Source organism: Chamaea fasciata, unplaced genomic scaffold, assembly GCF_029207755.1.
Source record: "Chamaea fasciata isolate MVZ Bird 193981 ecotype frontalis unplaced genomic scaffold, bChaFas1.0.hap1 SCAF_6, whole genome shotgun sequence".
Lineage (NCBI taxonomy): Eukaryota > Metazoa > Chordata > Aves > Passeriformes > Sylviidae > Chamaea > Chamaea fasciata.
The window spans coordinates 30,917,238-30,943,181 of record NW_027094091.1 but is presented as its reverse complement, the minus strand read 5'-3'; the positions used below and the strand labels follow the sequence as shown (position 1 = coordinate 30,943,181).

The window sequence follows — 25,944 nt, the reverse complement described above, 5'->3', positions numbered from 1 at the left end:
TAAATTTCTGTAACTTTTCCAAATTGGTTAGAAATGGCAGATTTTGAACATTGTTTCCCTTGGATTTTGGGTTTTTGGAGTTGAGTTTGGGGATTTTTGTTCCTTTGTTTATTTCTGTGTTGGTTTATTTTTTTTTCCTAAAGATTTACCAAGTGTAAAAGAGAGCAAGCTAACGCCTCCACACCCAGATTCCAGAGGCAAAAAATAAGAATGACAACTTCAATTATTTTATTTTCTAATCAAGTTTTTTTTAAAAAAAAGAGGTAGAGAGAAGCAAGAAGTTGTGCTTTTCTTTTCTTAGTCCCTCTGTACCTCTGCTCCAACTTGCATAGGCATACATTCATTGTTTTGGCTTCTGGTTTCTTCATAATGACGTTCCATACTGCTGTGTATTTACTGAGGAAAATGAAACTTCATACCTTTCAATGAAACCTCTCACGTTGTTCCATCTCTGTTATAATTAATAAGCCTCTCTCTTCCTCCCAGTGATTCAGATATACTGTCTGTTTTTAAGAATGAGTAGTTATCCCAGTAACCAAATTGAAACCCAGAAATTGTTACTAAGGGAATGGAGCAAACAGCAACCAGATGTTTGATTAATGAGAAAATGACGTCTGCCAGAAAATTCATAATAGTGCTCATTATTATCAACCTTCTGGATGGCACTCTTATGAAGATTTGAGACTTTGTGAAAAAACTTGATGGAGAATTCTGTCTTAGCTGACCAGCCTTCTTGAGGCATTTCCACTGATTTCACAGATGCCTCTGATACTGTACTCCTAACTGAGGTTCTTGAATTGCTACTTTACAGCAAATTTGATTGTTACTTTAATCTGTAGATATTTTGGTGTCTAGTTCTTTGACAAAATACAGTGTATCTCCTGTTCAGGAAATTTCCTAGGCATTTTTGGCCTAGAAAATATTCGTGGAGAAGAAAGAAATCCTGCACATGACAGACTGTTTTATTTTGACACTCCTATGAAGGCAAAAAGAAAAGATGAAAAAATTTTAAAGGAATTTTATTTAGAAACTTAAATAAAACACTGAAGTCCATTATTGTTTAAAGTATTTGGCATTCCAATATAAGAATTAAATCAAGTAGCTCATTTCAGTTAAAGAAGATGCTGGTCATCCTTGTGGAAACATTCTTATAAAAGTATGTCAGACTTAACAAAAATGAATAAATTGCATTACAAAAGAAGAAAGTTTCAACGCCCTGTAGCAATCTCAGAAAGATATGCCTTAGGTACATCAAGTAATGTGTCTTATAGAACTTCCAAATTGAAAGATACTGCAACTTATTATTTTTAGTGTACTTAATTGAAGATAAATTCCCTACAGGGAGAAAGAGTTCTAAACAGCTTGATGCAATAATATTTCATGATTTTTATTGTAGCATCTACCCACTGCCAGAATCATTGCTAAAAATGTACTTTACTTTCAAAATCTAAAGAAGAAAAAAAACTTACCAAGCGTGGGTGAGCTGTAAAAACCTGACGTTTGTTGAACCTTTGGCTAAATAGTGCCAAAGGAAATATAAGTCAAATATTTTGCCTAAAATGGCTCTTTAACAAAATTCCTTAGTTTGCTGTAGATGAATTAACAAACAGTTGGTTGCAGAGGGAGTTCTCTGTAGATGGCATGCTAATGAATTCTGACAGGCTGAATGGTGCAAAGATAATGGGCTGAGCTGTCCACTGACTGTAAATCAGAAGATGATTAAGGTTAAGACATCAGGAAAATACCCCCCAAAAATGGATCAAAAGGAACAATTTGACTTAGGGGTTGAACTGCAGGGGTCCAGTTTCACTACAATCTGCATCTACACATCAATGATTGACGTGTTAGTCAAATTCAAGCATCTGAATTTTCACACTGGTGTCATGATTTGTTGCAAAATTCACGATAGTTCTAATATTGCCATTCACTCTTCTTTTCCAAATATGAAGGGTCAAGCAAAATTTACTTCATCATCTTAATGCTGCCTTTGAAATAAATTCAGATTCAATTAAATATAGAGAGTTATAATTTCATAATTTGATGGAAAACTTTTTCAAAAGAGAATGCCTGAAATTAGATTTCAGAAGATGAAAAAAGATTAAATAATATTAGAAATATCTACCGAGGAATTGTTACACAGTTTTTCTTCCAGAAGAACTGTCATTAAAATCATGGCTAATAAAATGAGGACTTTATGTAAGAAAGGTATCAAGACATGTGAAAAGGTTGAAAGACTTTTTTTTTTGAGCTTATAATCAGTAAAAAAATATGTAGAACTTGTTAGGTAGAAAATTAAACTTTTCTTCTAGAGATATTAATTTGTTTACCTTATGCACAAAACAGATTAAATCTCTCAGAAATTGCAACAGAAGAAACAGCATTTACCCTTTCTATCCTCAGCAGAATGAAAAACAATCAAAAATATTTTTCCCCTTTTTTAATGTAATTTTTTTAGATGGTGCCTGCAAAAAAGCACACTGAGCTGTTCTAGACTATGACTTGTGTATTATCCAAGGCTGGGTCTTCTTATCATTACTCAAATATCGACAGACCAAGGTGCTTTTCCTGGACATGTTTACAAAGAAAGAAATTCTACAAGACCAAACAAGGAAAAAAGAAACAGAACCTGAAAGTGAATTTGGCAATATATCAAACTTACCCAGCTTTCATAATTAGGCTGTGAGAATTCTGAAAGAGTAATGCATCATTAACATCAGTAGGGTGCTGGAAACAACTTTCAGGGGAAAAAAAAAGACAAGCTAATCTTCAGCACGATGAAGATCGGTTTCAACACACAAGTAGGGAAACTTCATATATCTTGCTGCTTTCAAGTTATAGGAAAAAAATCTTATTTTTTTAATCAAAAAGATATTGAAAGTGATTTTTTTCTTATTCACGAAATTATAATCTATCTGGAAGCAAAAAAAACCCCTAATATAATTTAAAATTAAAGATTTTGCCTTCAAAAACCTTAAACATTTCAACATATGCCAACCTTTTTTGCCATAAAGCTCAACAAGATGATTCACAGGATCCAAAGCAAATTTCTAACTGGTCAAAATCTCTTGAGAATTTTCTTCATGAAGTCTTGGGTGAAGGATAAAGGGCAACTGTATATTTCTCATATTATGTTATTGGAAAAGTGATTATGCATTTTTAGTCTTTGTATGCCTCACAGATATGTGACAAAGATAGGCTCCTCACAAACTGATGGTGATACTTTTGAGTTCTCTTCGTCAATTTCAAGTCATTAGCAGAAGGAAGAGAAACAACTCTGAAGAGAATGAGAAAGTACTTCCTGTATGCATAGATGTAAACTCATTTTTTACTCCATAACCTTATACAGCACAGAATTAAGCAGGAAGATTTTGAAATCCAGTAATGAATTGACTGAGAAGATCCTTTTTCAGGGTCATGTTAGTAGAGCTGATCCTGTGTTAGGTAGGATAAGAGGCAGATTGACTCCTTGACATTTTTACAGCAGCTGTTTTCTCTCATCCCTATACAACTTGACATATCCAGTATTTTGGGAGCTATTAATGCTGCTTTCTAAATTCCCCAAAGCCTAAACAATTGAAGAGACACAGAATGGAACAAATAAAAATTTCCAACTGCAAACAAAAGTGCATATATATATATATATATATATATATATATATATATATATATATATATATATATTGTAAGTACGCTAAAAAATTAAATTTTCATTTTAAGGTCATGTTTATACATTGCATTCAGTATTTAAAAGCCATTGTAATGTCATAGATCATTTTTCAGCCATTTGTCTGCCAGGCATTCACTGCAGCTATATCATTTCTAAACTGTTGAAAATACTGCTGTGAGACATTTTTCTATTCTGGATAACTACAATGCAGATGGAGTCTAAAGAGTCTTTCTGCTTCATGCAGTTGTTAATGATATTATTCACAAAGCATATACATCAGGCAGATTTGGCTTGACAGTCCATGAGGTAGCAACCTCATCTTGTTTCTAAAGAGAAATGATGTTCCCTTATGACAGTCACGCTCTTCGAAATTTTGGGAGGAAAAAAAAACCCTGCAAAAAGTGGTATTCAGCTTAAAAGATGTGATTTGAGGAAGGCAGTACTGACACAAAACAGCCAACTTATTTTCTTGCTGGAAATGGTCAAATTTGCCATTTTCATTTGCCTTTGGAAACCAGAAAAACCCTGGCTACTTCATAACATTCATAAGAGCTTTCAAATGAAAAATATTGAAAGATGGGGTAAAATGTGGAACCACCTGGGAATTAACTTGAAAACAACAAAAACAGATATATCCCAGAAAATTTAGCTGAAATTTCTTTCTGAACTTTGAACTGCAATTGATGTGCACAACTTTGGCCTGTCAGTACTCAAAAAGCAGCATCACAAACTTTATTTTGATGAAAAGCAGCTGCCTTTATTAATATGACTTTTGTGACAATTCAAGCAGCTAAGGATAAGCCAAAGGGGAATGCAGTGTATTGGAATAAATTTTGATTTTAGATAAATCCATGTATGACTGACTGGAGCATGGGCATAAGAGGCATTTAGATACAGTGACATAAGAAATCTTCCAGCTACTATTGCTAGAAAACATGTCCTAGGAACTTCATGTTGAATACTTTGTTTACCAGAAGAGTCGAGTCATTTGAGCAGAAAGTGCCTTGAGGATCTGGATAGAAAACAAAATAATTTTGCCTCTTTTTCTCAAGTATAACTGGCACTGAAGCCATTTTTCTCCCTAGATGTTTAATACATCAATCATAATCTGCTTTTGTGGAGGTGTTGCAATACGATGAAGACAGAGCTAGCTGAAGTAACTGAAGTATTCCTGGGACTTGTTGCAAATTTAGTGTCAGCACACTGTTTGTTTACATTTTAATCTTAAGTTCAGTTTAGACAAGAAAAAAAAAAAAAGAAAAACAAAAAATCTACATAATGGCTTTCAGCTCCAGACACTTCAGTAGTGACATGCATAGTTAAGCACTGCAAAAGCATTTCAACATATGTTAGCTTCAGGGATAAGCATTGTTTGACCGGGCATTCAATATCCTTAAGATGTGCATGTGTTTAAATGGAACTGCCCTGGAAAAGAATGCTGTCTGAAAAAAACCCCAAACCACAGCAGCCCCTCAGTGACCACCTTTAGTCCTCTTCACTTGTACAAAAACGGTCATATGAAAATAAAAGAAACTTCATGTGAGTTCTCTGTGAGGTGACTATATTTGACAGACAGCAGGAAGTGAATTTCTAAAAGAGTCCTTACAGCAAACTGTAAAGCCTTGCCTACCTACCCAGGTTTTTCTGAAGAGGACAGAATGAACTATTTCCCAGTCAGTAGCTCCCAAAACACAAAAAATCCTTTATCTCAAGGAGAGAAAGAGAAAATCGCTAAAACTTACAGATCTTCACAACTGCATGCTTGCCCATAACAGTACAGGAGGGATGTACACTGTACACTTCAGCTGGAAAATTTTATCTCAAGAATGCTCCTGTGAGTCCAATGTTCCTGCTGTTTTCTCTAAGCCAAAGTTGGGATAGAGAAGCTGGTGCCTGCTTTCCACCTCTCAGTATTTCTGAACTGCAGTCTTGGTGCGTTAATACCTTTGACTTGGGGAGAATTACTTGGGGCCGTTTGTTGACACAAAGCTCAACATGACCCAGCAACGAGCACTAGCAGCCCAAAAAGACAATCATGTCCTGGGCTTGTGCATCCAAAGCAGCATGGCCAGCAGGGACAGGGAGGGGATTCTGTTCCTCTGCTCTGGTGAGACCCTACCCCAAATACTGCATCCAGCTCTAGGGTGCCCAGCATAAGAACAATATGGACCTGTTGCAGCAGGTCCAAAGGAGGGCCACAAAGCTGATCAGAGGACTGGAGCACCTCTCCTAGGCAGTCAGTGTGAAAGAGTTGGAACTGTTCAGCCTGGAGAATTGAAGGGTCTGACAAGACCTTAGAGCAGTCTGCCAGTACCTAAAGCTGAGGGAACTAACAGGAGTTAAGGATGTGATTTTTTGATTTAAAGCAGATTAAGGAGAAAACTACCAAACTCTGTAGTGGCACAGACACTCTTCTTTCACACAACAAAATGTGGGCAATACCACAGCTATTAAAATCCACTGTGAGAATCTCAGTTCAAGGTAAAAAGTCCACACAGCTGAATTCAAGGGAGCAGATGGCTCTGGATTTTTATACAATAGATAAAATATGACACTAAATTGAAAAGAACACTTTGAGATACTCAGTGCTCCTGAAATCAGGTTTGAAGATAAATATATCAGTAGGTGTATTCTCACATACAGAGAGAGCATAAAATATGCGGCCAAGGCTATGTATATGTTAATTAGAAATTAAATTATTATTGTAAGGGGTGCTGCTTTGAGCAACACAAAAGGCATATAATAGGGAGAGATTTCCCTTAGCATATGACATACAGAGTATATAAACACCAAACAGTCTTTCAGTCTGCCACGTCTTACCCAACTGTAGTACAAGTTATAGCTCTGACACACATCTGGAATGAATGGTTAGCTGAGAATTCTGGAATACTGCTTTGATCAGACTTCAAATAATAAACAATTGCACAAACCGAGTTCATAATGGCTTAATTGTAACCCTTTTAAGAGGAAACTTTTTTTAGTGCTTTGCAATGTTTACTACATAGAAGGTCAATCCATGATGAGCAGTACATATAAAACCATGAAATTGGTAATATTATTCCTATTGCTATGTAATTTAATTTCTGTTGCCATAAACATAAGTCTCTTTCATTTTTTTCCTCTGGTTTAAAAATACTTTTTCAAACTGGTAGATAACACCTGTGGAAATGAAAACAAGACTCTCTCCATATTTGTGCTTTTCCCTTAAAGTGGTCATGAGAGTTTCAATTTTTAATCACTGCACTATAAACAGAGGGACCACTGCAATGCTTTTTAGAAAATTTTTGTTTACAGCTGTGCTAACAAATCTTAGAGCCATGCTAGTGTCTTGATCTGAGGTTTACTCTGTGACCTCAGCTCTGCTAGTTATTTTCTTCAGGGACAAGATTTTCCAGGAGTCTTCTCTGATTAACTTAGCTTTTATGAGAGAGAACATTTGGCTAGACTAATGTTTTATTGTAAAAAGCTTGTTAATTCTCTGATGATAATACTTCAAAGACAAAGGCACTCATTAACCCTTAAAATTAACATCAACGTATAAACATCAGTGTCAGCTGAACAGAAACTTTCTAGAAAGTTCTGAAGTCTACAATTTAAGTGGCAAAGACCACAGCTATAGTAGCAAACAGTATTAGCTTTTCTTGTACTGATTTTAAAGCTATGCCAAGCCTATATTTTATGACTACTTTATGGCTGTCAGTAGAATTTTCACACATGCATAGTCACCATTGACTGGTATTTCACCTTGTTTACAAGGACATAAACAATTTTATTAGAAGTTTAAAAATTCACAACCTAAAGGAGACCTGTAAAGTTTACTGTAAATCTATTCACAGATATCCTGCAGTCTTCTGAAGGTATCATCAGAAATGCTGGTCTTAACAGAAAACAGACAGAACTGCCTGTAAATAAGCACCACTGTAGGTTTCCCAGCAAGTACAGAAGAGTGCTTTTTTCGGATAAATACTTTAGAACAATGGCAACTTCTTTGATGGGAGAAATCTAGCAAGGAGACATGCAACTCAAGCCCATCTACTGCTTATGGCAGAGTACAGTATCTTCTGTGAAGTTTCTGATTTCAACAGTATGGAAAGCTATGGAAGTGTGGTGGAAGAGATGACACTCCACCTAACAAAATGAAGATTTTAGGGCCAGCTCTGTGAAGAATACCACAAGCTTTAGGTACTGATGCAAAAAGTGACAGAAAATATATTCTGGGACATATTAGACATTATTTGAATTGTCATTTGAGTGAAAATGTCTAAAAGATCTATTTTCATTGAAGAGAGGCAATATGAGGCAGAAGAGTCAATTAAACAGCGTGGCTAAAAGGGCTGACATAAAGTGAAAAGAATTTGCATGACCTATGGAACTTGTAGCGCTAGTGAACGATCTTCATGATGTACCAAGATCAAAGAAACAAATGGACACAGGAGTTTCAAATGGTATTATACAAAAATGCTGGCAATTAAGATGTTTTTTAGAGGGAGGTCACAGTATACAATACCTGTAATCCAGTAACAAATGTTTAGTTCCAGCTATATTGAAGTACTGAACTATACTGTAGATGAACCAAGGATCAGATGAATCAGTCTCATGAAATCCCCTAGCTTTGCCATCTAACTGATGCCTCTCAAAATGATACATTTTAGAATAATCAAAGAAAAAAAAAAGCAAACATCCCCTAATGATTATCTTCATTCTATCATTTCACCCAAAAACAGCTGTGCAACTTAAGTAAGAAATTTTGTCAGTACATAATCATGAAAAAACATTACATAGGTAATTTCATTTTTGAAGGTGTATTGGACATATTCATCGCAATTTGCCATATTCAGAACAGGTGACTTACCCCAAACACAAATTCACAAATCTCTGCTTCATCTCTAAAGTACTGCAGAATAAATAGCATATAAAGCTTGGGATTCAGAGAAACTTAGTATCCTTCACAGTATTCAGAGGTTCTCTCAAGCTTTTTAAAGTTACTGAAGTCAACATACTGCATTATTATGGCTACTCGCTTTACAGAGGGAATAGGTCTCACTCAGGTGAGACAGTCTGACACTGTGCTTTAAGATGTAAAAGGATCCAAAAAGCCCAAGGTGAGATGATCTTAGTGGAAGCAACTGTCCAGAATAAGGATAGTTCATAATACTTTCCCTCAAGAATTTTTACAGTGCCACTGAAGTTGAAAAGCTTCCTTTTTGCTATACCTAAACATGCTAAACTAGGCATGGAACATGCATCCATCACTCAAATAAATCTCATTATGCAGCACCTGAAATTCTTTGAGAGGCTGTGGGCATTCCTGAGTATTGCATATTTGTCATGATTCATATGCTCTTTTAATATATATATAAGTTTTAGGAAAATGGACTCTGGCCAATAGATTCACAAATACACCTAGAAGTGGAAGAACCACATAATCAGTGTGAATTTGTCTCAAAAAGGTTAATAGCACAGCCCTAAGGCACTCTCTCAACTACAATTTGTATTGATCTGGAAGATCCTAACACAGCTATTAAGAAAGAAGAGTTTATACACATAACTTAATCAATGTTTAAGATCAGATGATCAAAGAGGTGATGCAAAGAAATTAACTGTTCTAAAAAAGAAAATGGATATTTATAAAAAAAATACTCAGCTAAAGAGTGCATGCTAGATACACAGTATAAATTTTTTTTTTATTCTTTTTGGGGATAAAATCAACAGTGGATTAGTGCAACAGTGGAAAAAGAACCAATAGACTAATTCAGGGACACTACAGGCATCCATGCAATAGCTAAAGACAGGATACAAATTCATAGAAAATATGAAGAGACACTGAAGAAAGCAAGTGACAGAAAGTAGAAAGATGGACCAGATAAAATTGGGGCTGTAGTAAAAGAAATTAAGTGCATTTAACTATATGTTCATTCTATGAAAAACAAAGTCGGAAGAAAAGCTGCAGGTATAGTCTGGTACAAGGCTTCTTACGGCACAGAGGTGCTGTGGAAGATTATAGTCTCTGCAGTTATTTAGGATAAAGAAACTTTGGCTGTCATACTGGGACAAAAGACTGCTCCAGAATGAAGCTGAGAAATGTTCATGAGAACAAAGTATTGGAACAAGTAGACTCATTAGCAGAACAATAACGCTACATTCAAGTCACCATCACCCAAACAGTGAAGACCAAAAATGGCTTAGAAACACTGTTTTTACAATATTACAACAGTAGATACAAAAGGAGACAGACAGTTGTAAATTAAGAAGGAAATTCATTCAGCTGATAAGAAATTCCTTAGCATTGCACATGCCTCAAAAAAATATCAACAAACATATAAACAGTATGGGTCCAAATAAAACAGACTCTAGATAGTATTTATTTTTATATATTTAATACAGATAGTATTTAATTTTCCTGGAAAATGCTTCCTAAGCTATGCTGAGCATTACTTCAGTTAAAAAAAAAGAAATCATACAGTCAAAGTCATACTCCTATTTCAGTTTGTATTGAAAGGAATTAGGAGGTCATCCTAGTCCTTTTTCTTCTTCAAATACATGAATTAATTCTGCCTATGACTTTCCTATACATAATTGCTTGTTTATCTGAAGTCAGCATGTGATCTAATATCTTTCTTTTCTGGACTAATTTTTTACACTGTTCAAGTCTCATTGAAAAACTATGACAGACTCTGACAGAACTTTAGAGCCTCTGAAAACTAAGGATCTGTAAGAATCTTTGACATTGGTGGCATCTTCTGTTCCAGTGCCAAAGGCATAAAGTCCAATTAGGCTTGGACAGAGTAGCCTCTAGGGAATACACAGGACCTTAAATGAGAGTCACTACTTTTAACTATTGCCGAGTCCAGATCTTCCAATACTAGAATTCTGAAAAACATCATGTGGTTGGGATATTTTGTTCCATACTTGGAAAGGCCTTACTACTCTTACATCCTTCTGTCACCTTTTTTTGGTGTCAATGGTTTGCACAATGCATACACTATTACTGCCTGAAGGGCTTTATAGTGTTATCAGGGAAATCAGTTTAGACCCCAAGCAATAGTTAACTGTATCAGTAAAAGTCACTAGTGACATAAAAAACATGCAGTGATTTTTTTTTCTGGATTCCCAAAACTAGAAAATGGGAATTTTGGGTTCAAAATTATTCTACCATTTGCTTCACTTCACCAAAATTAATTTTGAAATTCCTATTAATTCCTTTCTCTGTAGCCCCTCCTCTCTGAACAGTGCCAGTACACCATGAAATTTTGAAGGCAATGCTGATTCACTAAAATGAGCCATCTGTCTGGACAATTAACAAAGCATTGGGTACTAGTTTAAACAGATTAACTCCAAGCAGCCTGTATTGTCCAGTAGTGACAATCCAAACAAAAATTTGAACAGCAAGAATCAACAAACACTTGTCAGTAAATCCTAAATGCTACATTTCAGATTGGTCAATTCTTTTTCTCCAACTTACTAAAAAAAAAAAAAAAAAATCCTATCTTCTGAAATTGTTTTGACCAAAGTTGCACTGTTGCTGTACTCTCTTCCAGATACTACTAATAGTCGTCATTAACTGGAATGCTATCAAGCCTATCTGTACATGTAGAGAAGACTTCTTACCTGAACATTCCTGGTGTTACACAATAATTTGTAAACTGAAGGCATTTGATGTAGATGCAGAATATATGAAGTGATAAAGTGTAGTTTTAAAGTAATTTTTTCCTAAATGTAGGCACAGTTTAAAATGAAACAGGGTTTGATATAGAAAAGACATGTAGAAAGAAATTGTCTAGGGACTTCAAGAAGCAATAGAAGCCAATGGATTTATATTTTCTACACTGACAGTCTGAAAATCATGCCATAAAGCAAGATCTATGAGAGGATCAAATGAAATGTAGTGAATTTTAAGCTTTGGCTGGGAACAAATATGGAAGAATGTTCATGACAGATAAAAGGACAAAAAGGACAGTCCTAAAAGCAAAAATCTCAGGGAGAACAAGACAGAGGTCACACATATGCAAGTGCTCAGCAATTTAGTATTCAACATATGGAAAGATATTGAAAGATAAAGGTCACACCTGAACTTTGAGTATGGAGATAGAGTCAATGAAGTCTACAGAGGACTGGGAAGATGGTTCTGGAAGACATTAAGGAAAAGGGCAACTGATGTCCTTTCATTAGAACTTCAATAGAAGATTTTTTTATGTCTGCTCCTCTGAAGGAGCAAAAATAACAGCATTGGAGAGACTGCTGCCAGTTATTGTTGAAAGCTGGAAAACAACCTAAAGCTGCTTAATACTCCAGAGAAAAAAAGGGCAAGAAAAAAAGACAAAATTAACTCTGCCTACTTGTATGTATTATATAGACCTTTAGGGCATGCTGGATAACATGCTGTTTTGTTTTACTTATGAGAAACAAAATGCTTCATTATCCCTATCAGATAATGATCAGGTACAAGAACTGAATCAAATGCATTCCCTTAGCAGTGCAATCTAAGATGATCAGAAACCTGGTGGAAGCCAGATGTCATGAACGAAAGAGACCCTCTGGAAAGCCTCTTTGTAACTAGGTTTATGATGGCATCTATTTCCATGCATATCCATTTCACAGATGGTGCAGAGGTATCCTTGAGCAGATGTACTGTACTGCATGATGGACAAGAAGTATCCCAAGCTGGAGCTAAAAACTAAGTTGAATAATTAAGTTCAGGGCAAATAAGTTAAGGAACTTATCAACTATATCAATACTTATCAACCATACTTATCAAATGACACTAACAGCAAAAAACTTGTCCTGAAATATTCCAGACTCTGAAGGATCCAATTTCTTTTCCAGAAGCAAGAGCAACTAAAGAAAGCGAGAAAGAACAGCACCATTTTTAAGCTGCTAGCTGAATGACACCCTGTGGACTGAAATCACCTTGAATGAACAGAAGTTTGCAGTGAGGTCATTTCTGTTCACCACAAGCACTGTAATTCCTGCAGCTGTAATCACTGGGTGTGGGCTGGGGCTTTTAATCCTAAGAGCAAGCTCTGTTAAAACAGAGACACTCCAGCCCCAAGCAGTCACACAGGTACACATGCACAGAGTAGTACCTTACTTCTGATAACCAGCTCAATAATTACACCTGCAAGAGGAAGGTTGGGTTTAGGATTACAGACTAATGAGTGCCTTACTATAGCTGAGATAGTAATCTAATTTTTCCAGTTACACTGCATCCCTAATTTGTCAGCTCATATGACTCTTTCCTTACCTCAGTATACGCTCAGCGTTTCTGAACATAGAAGACATAAAATTTTACTTTATAGATGATCATTAGACAGTCACTTATTTCCAGTGTACTAAAAGGCCAACATTTTGTGTTTCTGTAAAAAAGTATTTGATCACATACTGAATTTGCACTTATCAAATGAGTATGTAGAGATGTTCCAACAAAATAAATCCTTAAAATAACACTGGTAAATATGTCTTCAGAATAGGTATTAGCTTAAATGAAACATACTGGAGCTGCCTTGTAATATTACTACTGAAAATTTCATTTATTTCATTGGAATACCTGTATAAGAGATTAGCCCAAAAAGCAACACAAGCAAATTCATGATTTGGAGATTTATTTGCAAGACAAGCAAGTTTCTTGTTTTTCAGTAAAGTAAGCAAACATGTTGTCCAGTCATCACAATGAATGATCAGCAATTCAAAAGACAGAAACAGGTGAAATCTCCGTGAAATTTGATCAAGAAAGTTTTCTGAGTAAATATGGGGACAGGAGATAATATGAATATCTAAATAGAAGCAAAAGATCTTCGAGATCAATTCACTGCTTTGGTGATACCTATGTCTGCACTAGAAAGATGTGCTCAGGCAGCTTTACCCCAGGAAGCATTCTGGCAGCAAAGTCCTGCCACTGCAATAGCTTGAGAAAAGGAAAACAAAAACACCCACCAGCAATGAAAAAACCTTGCCATGAAAAGATGCATCACTCTTGTGACAGATGGGATATCCCAGTACAAAACAAGCTCCACTAACAAGCAGATTGCAAATTCTGCGCCCACTAGGTTACTTAAACTTATCTTGTACCTCTCATTTTTTTTCCATTCATACTTCTGCATGTCCATGTTTGTAAGATTCAGCCACATCTTTAGGTCACGTTGTAGATAATAGCTGCAAGTGGTATTAAAATGGTACAAGCACAAGTTTTGCACAACTGTATAATCTCCCCTAAATTGTCACAAATTATGCATTAAAAATTCTTACCAGGAATAATTACAGAAAAAAGCACTCTGTTTAAAATGATAGCATTCCTAATGCCCCTAAGAATAGTGCAGCATCTCAGAATTCTATTTTTACAAAGTGTATAAATACCAGTTTTGACAGAACGTGTAAAGGAGACCATGAGGGAGAGACTTGAGTCAATAACTGAATATAGGCTTCAATAACTTCTTAAAGGCTTTGAAATAAGAGCCTTTCAGAAAAAACATGACATCTACACTCAATGGAAAAATGTAGGGGAAATTTAAAAAAAGGAAAACAAACCAAAAAATTCAGCAGCAAACAATTTAGCAAGATTAGTGCAAGTTTGTTCTTCAACACAGGAGTGGTCATCTTCACGCCATCCTCAGCATAATTCCCAATGTGTATGGATCAACCAAAGAAAAAGTGCAAATGTAAGATGAGCAGAAGCACAGCAAATTCATAGGAACATGCAGAAGTAATTGAACAAAAAGTGGGTATGTTAGATAAAAACAAAATATTTTTGGAGATTGCCTACAAAGGAGACAAGTGTTATGCCAAAAAATCAAGAAAATGAAGGCTGTTTCCCACCAACCAACAAAATGTTCATGGTTGACAATATTATCAGGCACTGCAGTAGTTGGATGCACTGGATGGGCAAGAAAAAAAGGAATCAGAAGAGCTGCAAAAAACAATAGTATGTACACAAATTTGTAAGTGAAAACACAAAATGCCGAATTATTTCCCAAAAAATTGTTCAAAAATCTTTGCTGCAAGAGCAAGAAAATCTGACTGCATTTTGAGTTCTACATTAGATATTTAATACATGCTAAGACACAAATTGCTGTCTTCTCCATACTTACCAGTATACAGAGGAGATGAAAAACTCTTTTACTGAGCTTTATCAGGATTACTTTGTTAACTCTGTAGTCTTGAAAGCTTGCATCCAGAGTTAGAAGGTTAGAAAAAGTTAGAATGAGCTTGGCCAATGAAGATTACGTGTACATGACGCTCCCCAATACAGAAATTCCCAGGAAAGCTTCCTCAGTAACCATGAATTAGAGAAACACCAAAATTCTTGTAATTTATCCTAAGAACTAAAGCCAGCACCTGTGTCTAGCTGGAGGAAAAGTGAAGATTACTGTTCTCCCTCCCCTCAGGAATGCTGAATATTGTTCTCCTGCATATGAGAGACTGTAATTTCTGGAGTGTGTATATCCACAAGCAATGCACAAAAGTATGAGTTCCAATGTGCCAGCAGATGTTGGAGTAGGAAAAAAAAAAAAGGTTAAATGGAAAGGTCCTTTCTGCAAAAAAACACCAAATTATAGGAAATGTTTCTGGATGTATCTATATCTGTAAATTCATGAACCCAAACTACACAAAATTAAGCAAACTTTGGTTTGAATAACTTCTGCAACACCATAAAAACCAATAGGATTTACATATTCTTTAATAAAAATGTTGTTCTCTACATACCCAAGACAAGACACAGCCAATGCTATGAAAATCCTTAGCGACGGGTGTTGGAATGTGTTACCTCATCAGGAACTGAGACTAAGATAGGTTTATAAGGACTGTAGAGATTCTCAGGACAGCTCTACAGACAAGGGGGAAAAAAACCCAAAACAACAGAAGAGGACTAAAAAATTAGTGGTCACAGACAGCTGTATTGAGAAATTTCCAAAGGAATATCATACACGTACATGGTGACATAACTCACAACAGAACCACCCATCTACAGCAGCAAAACCCCAGTTTACTCTGATTAATGAGCATAATAAAGAAGAATGAGTTCCTAGAAAGTAGAAGAGGACAAATATATCAAGAATATACTTGTGTGCTCTGACCAGAGAACTGTAGTACAACTGGTCCATAACCTAAATGACAATTCTCATTTGTAACCCTACAAAGGACACCATTGCAGTAGTAATCATTGGTGGTCTCTCGTATTTTCTTTATTCCCAAAGTGTGTTCTTGAAGCATCAATTTTCAGACTTAATGGTTTGCATACCTACTATACATCAAATTGTAAGTGGCTTCCTACAATGCACGCACCTCAGGATATATAAGGTCAGGCACTTATGACCCTAACCTGAATTCAACTTTATTACAACACTATCAGTGACCCAACAAAAATCCTATTCCAGCTCCAGAGTTATGGAAGATTTCTCTGCTTACCACACTTTGGATTTAAGACTATGAGCAGTATAGCAGCCTTCTTACTCACTGGCAAGTATTGCAGACATAAAAAGTGAAGTGAGACAGGCACTGACCTTGGTAAGAGATCTGCTATCGATTTCAGTAAAACCAGTATTTCACTTTTAGGGAAGTTATTTCCAGAGATTAGGCAGACTCCTGGAGGTGCAGCTCTCTTGCAAAGGGGAAAGGTTATTTTGTAGGACTAACAGAACTTGATATCAACCTTTCTTTGACTAGCAAAGCAACAGCCAAGAGGTGATACTTTTATTCTCATTCCAGGAATAGCATTGCTATGTAGTATTGGTACAACAGCAAAAGCATATAAACTACAAGAAAATACATTTAGGCAATAAAAATCATAGAGTGGGTTGGGTTGGAAGGGACCTTAAAGATCATCTAGTTCCAACCCCCTGCTATGGGCAGGGACACTTTCCACTATACCAGGTTGTGCTCAAAGTAGCATCCAACCCGGCCTTGAACACTTGAAGGAATGCAGCATCCAAAACCTCACTGAGCCACCTTCCAATGTATCAACACTCTTCTTCGCTTGGAGCAAGGTCATTCCAAAAGGATTTCTATGAACACCTACAACACCTGAAAATTGTATTTGATGATTGAAAAGGTCCCACTGAATCTTGTGTTCTAAGAGAGCTAATTCTGTGACAGAGATTCAGGGAAGGTACAGAGATGTAATATGTTATAATGGGAATGTGGTGAAGAACCTAGGTTTCAGAACAATCAAAATTATGTGAGCCTGCATGGTAGTTGCAGCACATTTCAATACTCAAATTACAGAAGGCAGACCTCAGCATTACGCTGTCAGAGATAATCTGGAGACATCTTTAATGTAAATAATTACTGTAATTAGGAATGTAAAATACACAAATGTTAAAGACCATTAATTCTTCATCCAAAATGAAACAAAAATGCAACTGAAAGAAATTATTAAATTGCATTTATGCAAACTTTGATTCTTCATAATATGCAACTCCCATATTTTCAAATTATTCCTAACAAAAATGTCACACCCTAGCTGTACTGGACTCTTTCCCCTGTGAAAATGGAAATACTTTTGCCTCCCAAACACAGGAGATGAATGTGTCCTTAAAAATCAAGTAAGACTAAGGAGTAGAAAACTGTTCATCAGTCATTCTGGAAAACAAACATAAAATGAAACCTGTAGTCACTACTGGGGAAAAAGAATATTCATAATTTTTTCCTCAGAATGCAAAGATCTGGTGAAACTTCTGCATGGTGTGATTGGAAATAAATTTTCAAAGCTGATCCCTGTACTCATGCCCATTCACCACTTTGGTTCATCTCCACAGTTGGCCACTTTGTCTGGCTAAGTCACAAAATCCTGGTAGCTGCACCATAAGCTCAATAAGGCTTATACTTGGTGCAGCTGAAACAGCTGACTAAAAAAGGAGTCACATTGACCTCAATACCAAGCATGGAGCTGACCTCTGTCAGGACAGGGACAAAACACCTCTGCTTGGTAACCTATCCTTGAAGAAAAATCAGTTTTGCTAATCTTGCATCTGCAGTCAAAAACAAACCCCCAAAAACCAAACAAACAACCCTGTGGTAATATGATATAAATCGACCTTATATTTCAGCTCCACATGTAGAATATCATGCACACATCATGTTGAACAGGGTTTCTGTAGGCCTAAATGAAAAAGCTACATGTTCAGTCCAACTTACACAACAAAGGTAACTGAACAGTCAGTTTAAAGACGTTAACTGAAAAATATAATTAATCTGAAACCCTTCCAGATGCTTAGTCTGTGTTTGACTAGAAAATTTCAGTGCTTGGTCACAGATGTAAGTGTTTAAACTCAGCTGCTTCTACTTTCTCTCATTTTAGAGAACAGGGTTTCTTAGGATAGGGTGGAAAGCCCAAATGAAGCATTGAAGAATTTTTTTGGAAGTCTGGCAAAGGAAAAGATGAGTCCTCCTCCATCAAGAAAACCCAACCCACCATTCTGCCCAAAACCCAAACAACCAAGTTTAAGTCCCCAACTCAAGTACAGGATTCTCTGATATAATCAAGATGTGAATTTTTATGAAGACCAGTAGTCTAATATCTATTCTTCAAAAAGCATATCTAACTATACAACCTGTTACTGTATTAGGAAATGTATAAAATGAAAAGAACAAATAGAAAATTTTTACTTCTGATGTTAGGTGTTTCTCCAAGGAAGAGAAGTTTTCCTCCTCATTAAAAAAAAGTATAGGACATGAAACTTTTTCCACATACTGGTCAGTTATTGCCACAAAGCTACTTCAAAGCTATAGAAGTCATTATCTAAATGCTGTAAATATCTTCGCTGATTACTTTCAGTTGCTGCTCTGGTTGAAAAAAAAAAAGTATTAAGAAGCTTGCAGCATGCTTGTCATCTGAATTTAAGGGCACTGGTGAAGTTAATTTGCATATTTTATCCATTCTTAAAAAGTAAGTAAGAATTTAATCAGACCTTTTTTCTGTCATTTAAGGCAGAAACCTTGATTATCCCACCTGTCCACCTGTGACTTCAGGAGGGCTAGATTTGGAAAGAACTTCGGATTTGTTTAGTAGCAGCATTCGCATTATAGTCCCAAGCATTACTTAACTACGCACATTAAATACATGTTTATTTGTTCATTCAATAAGCCAACCTTGTTTGCTCTGTTAACAATTTGTGTTCTGTTATGCAGGGGAATTCTTAGTAACACCTGTCCTGAAACAGAGGTCTGTAATTGTCCCTCAAGAGTGGAAAGATGGTATTTAAGGCAGCTCAGAGATGTGACTATAAGAAAAACTGCCAACAGCAAGGGGGACAAGTTCTTATTGACGCTGCAAAACTAAACTGTGATGCACAGCATTGAATTGACACTGCAAAGTTTTTACTATCCTAGGAAAGCAAGTCTCACCAGAGAAACAGAATGGACATTACCACACCAGCACTGGGTGCCTACTCTTGGTAGCATTTTCTGTCACTAACCTAGACTTGTTGATGATGTCTGACGGGTGGAAAGACGTGAAATATCTATGTTATGAAAGAAAAGTGGATAGCATGAAAAGAAATAGGAAAGAGATAAGAGCAGAAGCAAATTGGATATTGCTAATGAAAAAACTAAAGATGACCAAAAAAAAAAAAAAAAACCACTTTATGAGAAAAGGGAAAACTCCTCAAAAAATAACCTAAAAGAGACAGTTAATAGTAGAGAATATGAGTATCACTGCCCACTGGCAGAAGCTAACTAGGAAAAGAAATGTCTCTAAAAACTTCAAAACACAGAATCTTGCAAAAAGAATAAATAGCTGAGCTTGACAGACACATTAGTAAGAATAAATTATTAATTATTTGAAATACTCACCTTCACCTTTGGGTCACTAACAGCACAGCACCATTTGAACAAGCCTTTGAAGCAAACCTTTGATTCAGTAAATTATTCAATCAAAACCAGTCTGAGGAACAACTTTATTGAAACTGTATTTTTATGCTCAGTTCTGGTTAACAATTGGCAACATTCAGCATCTCCTCTAGACACCTTCCCTTCTCCCAAACAGCTTACCATTTTTAATACTGGAAGTTATTAATTTCTGAAATAATGTTCATTGTCATCAACATCTCAGTTTTATCAGAACCCTGAATTTGTGCTATAACTTGATCTTCTAAGTTCTCTTCCTTGAGTCAAGTGTTTGTCGAGCTACCAATGGTCTCTCAGGGCACAAAACGAAGTCCAAGGTTCACCTGTGACAAAAAGAATGATTTCATTAGTCTCAATTCACAACATGAATTTCATGTATTAGATCAAAAAATCTTTATTAGCGCATTTAACATTATAATTTTAAAACTAAAAACAAAACATCATCAAGAACAGCATTTTTTGGAAAAGGCTGATGATATCTCCAATCTGGTTATCAAAAAATAGCTCCATCCTTATTTTTTAAATTTTTATTCTACAAAATGCATTAAGAGAGGAGCACTCTTCAACTAGATTCTTAGACTGCTTAATTCAAAACCCAGGGCCAGTTTGAAAAGCCTCCAAAGTTACATTCTTACTGATAGATTCCCAACCCTAATTCTGCAACGGCTGTACTTTTCAGCAAAGAATGAAAAAAAAAAAAAAATAAAAAGTCATAAGTTGTCGTGTTACTTAGTTGTTTCAAGAGTGACTTCACTGATCTTAAGAGATTTTAGAGAGATTACCCTTACTTAAGATTACCCTTGAGTTCATTGTTCATTCTTTTGAGCACTCACAGAGCTGTCTTCACAGAACTCTTGGGATCTAAAGCAGATGAGGCAGATTGAGCACATAAGCATTGGGGTTTTTTCCTTTGTTACTGTCATCTCATTCAGAAGTTACCACACATAGGTAAGTTTAAGCATGTGTGCAGTCCTAGTGAAATTAACTGTATCTTGTTGCCCAGAGCCCGGGGGCCTCAGCAATGTCAAACTTCCTCTATGCCTTCTTCACTAGTAACAAAGTTTTTGCAACAAAACATGTGGGCCAAGGATGTGGAAAACTAGAAAAAAGTACAAAAACCCAAAAACACCTAGCACAGAACAGATCAGTGAGAAGAGGGTGAATTCAGCTTTCTGCCCTGCTTTGGTAGGTACTGGTTACCAGCTTGGCACCAGTCCCTGGATTATCCCAACCCATGCCAAGTGTTAGCAGACAGGACAGGCACACAGGAGTGAGGGTGAGACTGCTGGGCCTCCCTTCTTGCCTGGTGGAGGCTCCCTTCCCACACTGGACTCCAGCACAGGAAGCACCCAGAAAAAAAAGCAACCCGCCAGGCCAAGAGAACAGTTTCAAAAGGAAGAGAAAGAAGAGCAAGAGGTGTAATAGAACTCAAGAAAACTTTCTTCATTGACCTTAAGGATGGTCCAGTTCTGCAATCACTGAGCACCCAAATCCACCTGTCACCAAAAGAACAGGCATGTGCTGACATTTTAATGTCACTGCCAGAAAACTAATCTCCATAGTCAAAGACTTAGAACTGCTCCCCCACCTTGTTCTTGATGCATTTTTTTTTCTTGGTGTGGGTAACAACAAAGGCATAAGGATACCAGCAATCACCAAATTTGCCTGTAGTATTACATAAATCACTTAAATGATGTCCTCGGTTTTCTGAGATGCTCTGATTCGATGTTGACAGTTTCAAGTAAAAATTCCACTTGTTAAAAGTATCAACAGTCTTTTAATGCACCTTCCCTAAGGCTAGTTATTGCATCTTCCCAGGGTGGATCTGTTGAATGGTCTTATTTCTGATCTATTAATATTTATAATGGTAAATGAGACAAGGATTTACACAAAACTTTTTTTTTTAATGATCTATTCTCATTCTTCCTAAAAATTAGTTATTAAAGAAGGCACATCAGTTCAAAGTTCAAGCTGCATGAATATGCTACCAAGATATGGTCATTAAAATCCTTATGCCTTGAATGTTTCCCTTGAACTTTGTTTCAAAGTTAAAAGATTACAGATATCATAAACCAAATTCAGTCTCTGTGTAGGTCAGCTTTAAATTGCAGCTGTTCCCATCAAGACTGAATTGGTGTCAGGCACCTCTTGGATTACAAGCCATCATAAAAGAAATAACAGACCAGAACTATGAAACTTATTATAAGTCAAGTACATTAAATAAAAGAGGATCCTACCAGTTGCATCATCAGCTTCTGTGTCTAGAAGAGCATCTATTGAAGCCATGCTTGTGCCTATGAAGGAGTCTGTAGTATCAGACACTCCTCGCTTGAGACAAACTTCTTTGAGTTACTGACTTCTCTGCTTTGATCTGTGTCTTTTACTAACCTTCTGACTGCCAGGAAGGTTACACCACTTGTTGAGAAGGTTTTCTAGGCCTTCCTACTATTCCCCAAATGCACTTTATAAATTGTAAGTCCACAGGTTCAATTTGTAGTATCTTCCAATAGATATGTACATAATAGAGAGTAGGACAGAGATGCAAGATGTTTTCCCCCACCAAATCCACCTTTTTGTGAAAGGGTTAAATACTCCTTATTTCTGTAAGTCCTCTCTTGCAAAGAGGGAAGAAAATCTTCAGTGAGATACATTTTCTTCAGGAGGCATCTTCTGTTCCTCCCTGACCTTTTTCCAGTGGAATTTTCATCCTGTGTCCTTTTTCCTCAATAAGTGTGCCAGCAAGACTTAATTAATGTAAGTTGTTGCAAAAGTAGAAGTTTCTTTCTTATTACATTTCTGTAAAAAGTCATAACTGCCTTTGGCATTACCAAGTTACAAATTAGTTATATGTATAAATCATATTATTTTCAATGTAATCTCTTCCTGAATAATCTGAATTAGGATAAACAGGATTTGGGAGACTTTAATCTTCAAACTTACAAATATCGGGGGGGGGGGGGGGGGAGGGGGAGGGGCGCTTACAAATATCCCGGGGTCTTCTAAGTAATTATTCCCTTTTACAAATTTATTTGCCTGAGTAACCCCTTTCTAATCGAAGGTCCAATTTAATAGTGGTGCTCACAAAAATAAAGTAATGCCCAGGCACAAGCTTTTGCAGGATTAGTCAAGAACACTTAGAACACCTTTTAAAACTTGTGTTACTTCCGAAGATTCCTTTAATCCATTTACTAACCTCCCTTCCCTATATTTTAAAGAAAAAAACCCAACCCAAACTTAAGAACTTTAAAAGCTTGCTCCTATTTTTCTCTTAAATTTAGGCTATAAACTATTCACCACACTGCACCAAGTATCTACTTGTTTTAATTATTCCTTAATTTCAGAGGGTCAAGCAGTATCTAGTTCATGTTCCAGTCTCAAAAAATTTATGTTCAGAAGAATGCTCTAGTCTCCTAGCTGTTGCCAGATTATTGCAGCTCTTAACAGTCACTATGACAGAAAAGGCAAGAACAAGAAATGCAGTAAGAGTGAGCAAGTGAGCACGTGTTTAGATTCAGGAGGGATTACATGATATCCACAGCAGAGAGTAAGCACACACATGGAGCCCAAGGAATCAGTTATGTCTCCAGAATACAGACACCACGTTTATTTCAGACTTTACTAGACTTGTCCATATCACAGACTACCCACAGAAGTGCTAAAGCATAGGTTTATTAATTAAGGAGGTAGAGAATACCACCCATACCCCTAGAGTAACCCAAGCAACATGTCTGTCTCAACCCTTTCTCCCTCCATCTAAAAATCTTCCAGGAACAAGGGTAGTCAAGTGCTCACTTGGACCTCTGGAGTGGGAGTCTCCTCTCAATTACATGCTATTGCACGTGTTACCCTGCCAGCTCCAGTGAATGAAATTTCTGTCAATGAAAGCAGGAAGATAACATAGCTTTTAGAATTTACATCAGTGGCAATTGTAGGGAGGATAAAATTAAAATCTGTTACTCTTCATTTTGATCTTGTGTGTGGCATTCCACTATGGCTGAATGAAATTGAAGCAGACAATCCACTTCAATTACCTGACTTAACCTTAGAAAGATAAGCATGCCACTGTTTGCCAGAGTCCAATACTAGAAGCCTTTCTTAGGCTAGCTCAGGGCAAAGCCCAGGCTCAAGTTCCCCCTCAGACGGATTTTAAACCACTGACTAATGAACTTAGTGCAGTAGTAATGAAGATCCCGACAGCCCAATTGTGAAAAAAATAAAAGCAGGTTCTCAGTTGTCATGGAGTGAAATTCTGCTTTCATTACCAGTACAGCTCTCTTCCCATGCTCCTGTATTTTTTTCAATGAAAGATGCATAGGGTTTGGAGTGCACAGATTTGGTACACGTGCACAGCAGCTGGTCTGACATGATAAAGCAGAATGAATCTGAAGAAGTTCCTGCCTGTCTGACCAATAATCCATGAACTAAGAGGGATTTACTCAATAGACCAGCACAGATTCTACCCTGTCAAAATTAGAGATTTTTTTAAAGTGCCTAAAGCTGTTTTCCATTCCCCAAAGACCTAGACAGCAAGCAGGAGGCGAACAAAGGTGGGGGGAGGGAATTGTCTGAATCCTGCAATGTTTATAACTTCGTATTCGCTTGATTTGAAGCTCCGACCATAGAATTGGTTACTGGAGACATTTCTGTAACTCAAAGAAAATCAATCAGAAGAATAGCATCCAGCATGCACAGGCACACACTGTATGCCAAGGCAGCATCCCCGGTACCGTGTCTAAATTTCATTCTTAAATACGACTTACTTGTCATTCTCTTTTGCTAGGTGGGAACTGCCGAGAGCTAAAAATAACACCAGGATTCAGTGGCGGGAGCTAAAAATACCCTTTTCCCGCTCGATTACCGACTCGGCAGGAAAGACGGAGCTCTTAGCATCTGTCACAGCCTATAACCGCCAGCTGGGGATGGAGGCAAAGAGCCCAACCCCGGAGTTACACGCTCGGGAAAAGTTTCACCGGCAGACGAAGAGGCCACAGCGCTGCACCCCGGGGCCACGGGACCCCCACCCACCCCAGCCCGGGCGGCGCCCCCGGGCCTCCCCGCCGCCCCTTACCCGCGTTTCGCAGCTTCTTGTTGCGGTACACGGAGAGGATGACCAAGAGGTTGCCCAGCAGGTCCACCGCGATGGTGAAGATGAGGATGGCAGCCAAAGTGGAGGTCACCCAGGGCTGGCGGCGCGGGGCGCCCTCGGCCGGCGAGTCCCGCGGGAGGACGGAGCTGTTCAGCTCGCTCTCGTTCACTCTCATCCTGCCGCCGCCGCCGCCTCCCAGGGCACAACCGGATACCGGCGGAGCGGGCGCGCTCGCCAGCGCCGCCTCCGGCGGGGGCAGGTCAGGTCGGGGCGGGAGCGGCAGCCACCCTGCGCCGCGGGGCTGCCCGCCCTAGGGCGGAGCGGGAGCGGGCGCACCTCCCATGGCGGCCGGCGTCGCTACTCCAGGCGGGAAGTTTCCCCGAAGTGTGCATGTGCCGCGGCGGGACACTTTTATAGCCCGCCCGCGCCGCCGCCCCGCCCGCCGCCACCGCTGCCGCCAGGTGACACCGAGCCGCCCCCGCGCCGGCACGTGCGCGGCCCGGGCTCCAGCTGCTGCCGCGCGGCGCCACAGCGCCCCCCCGCGGCAACCGCGCCGCCCCATTCGCGCCGCGCTCCGCTTCCCCATTCATGCTCCCGGCCGCTCCATTCAGTGCCGGCCGCTCCATTCACCGGCGGAGGCGCGGCAGGGATCGACGGGGGTTGCTGTCTGCGGTTGGGTGGTTTGCGGTGCTCGGCGCTATTTTTAGCCCTCCTGGTTAACGCCGGCTCTTAATTAGGCGCCCGCCGAACTCCCCTCCCCTCCTCCCCCTCCTTTATTTAACATCGCACCCGCACGGTAACGTGAGCGCGGCGAGAAACCTCCCATCGGGGAGCGGGTCGGGGCTGCTATAAAAAGCTCCTCGCGAAGGAGGCTGGCTGGCTGGGCAGGGGGGGCGTCTGAGGACCCGCGTCCCGGGAGCACCACGTGCCGCCGCAGCGAGGGGGCGGTGGGGGGGACACGCACCGCCTCGGCAGCCCCTCCTTCCTCCTCCGCAGCCCTTCTTCCTCCTCCGCACCCTGGGCAAGCGGGGGCGAGCTGCACAGGGAAGACAGAGGGAAAGGTAGTGGGGATGCCCTGTGCCACCCCTACGAGCCCGATGAGGTCTGGCTCTCCTCTTCCCCAAAAGCAGCATATGATTCAAAGAAAGGGGGGAACAGGGAGCCATTGCCCAACCGTTAGGGGAACCCAGTTGACTGAATAGGGTATCCCCCCTTCACCCTCTCGTGCGGTGGGCGCTCTTGTAAATAAATAAATAAATAGGAAGGCACTTTCTTCTCGCTTGTATGGTACAGAGCTGTTGAAAATCTCTGAGCAAACTGGGCGTGGGAATCACTCTCCCATTCAGGAGAACGG

The 25,944-nt window shown here is 38.5% G+C and overlaps 1 protein-coding gene across 5 annotated transcripts in view; it reads right to left on the bottom strand.

Moving 5' to 3' along the window:
* The window catches only part of MTNR1A (melatonin receptor 1A), a 52,212-nt gene extending 27,250 nt beyond the window's left edge, over positions 1 to 24,962 (bottom strand). The window contains exons 1-5 of one of the 5 annotated variants that reach the window (XM_066185862.1): positions 24,573 to 24,962; positions 24,265 to 24,301; positions 20,956 to 21,000; positions 20,293 to 20,365; positions 19,542 to 19,827 (exon numbers count right to left, since the gene is read on the bottom strand). In XM_066185862.1, coding sequence (XP_066041959.1) covers positions 20,311 to 20,365; positions 20,956 to 21,000; positions 24,265 to 24,301; positions 24,573 to 24,765 — 330 coding nt within the window. In that variant the 5' untranslated portion in view covers positions 24,766 to 24,962 and the 3' untranslated portion in view covers positions 19,542 to 19,827; positions 20,293 to 20,310. Of the gene's footprint in view, positions 1 to 19,541; positions 19,828 to 20,292; positions 20,366 to 20,955; positions 21,001 to 21,741; positions 22,410 to 24,264; positions 24,302 to 24,572 lie in introns of those variants that run through there. The other 4 variants (XM_066185861.1, XR_010721431.1, XM_066185863.1 and 1 more) reach the window with 4 other exon arrangements.
* Positions 24,963 to 25,944: the final 982 nt, after the last annotated feature.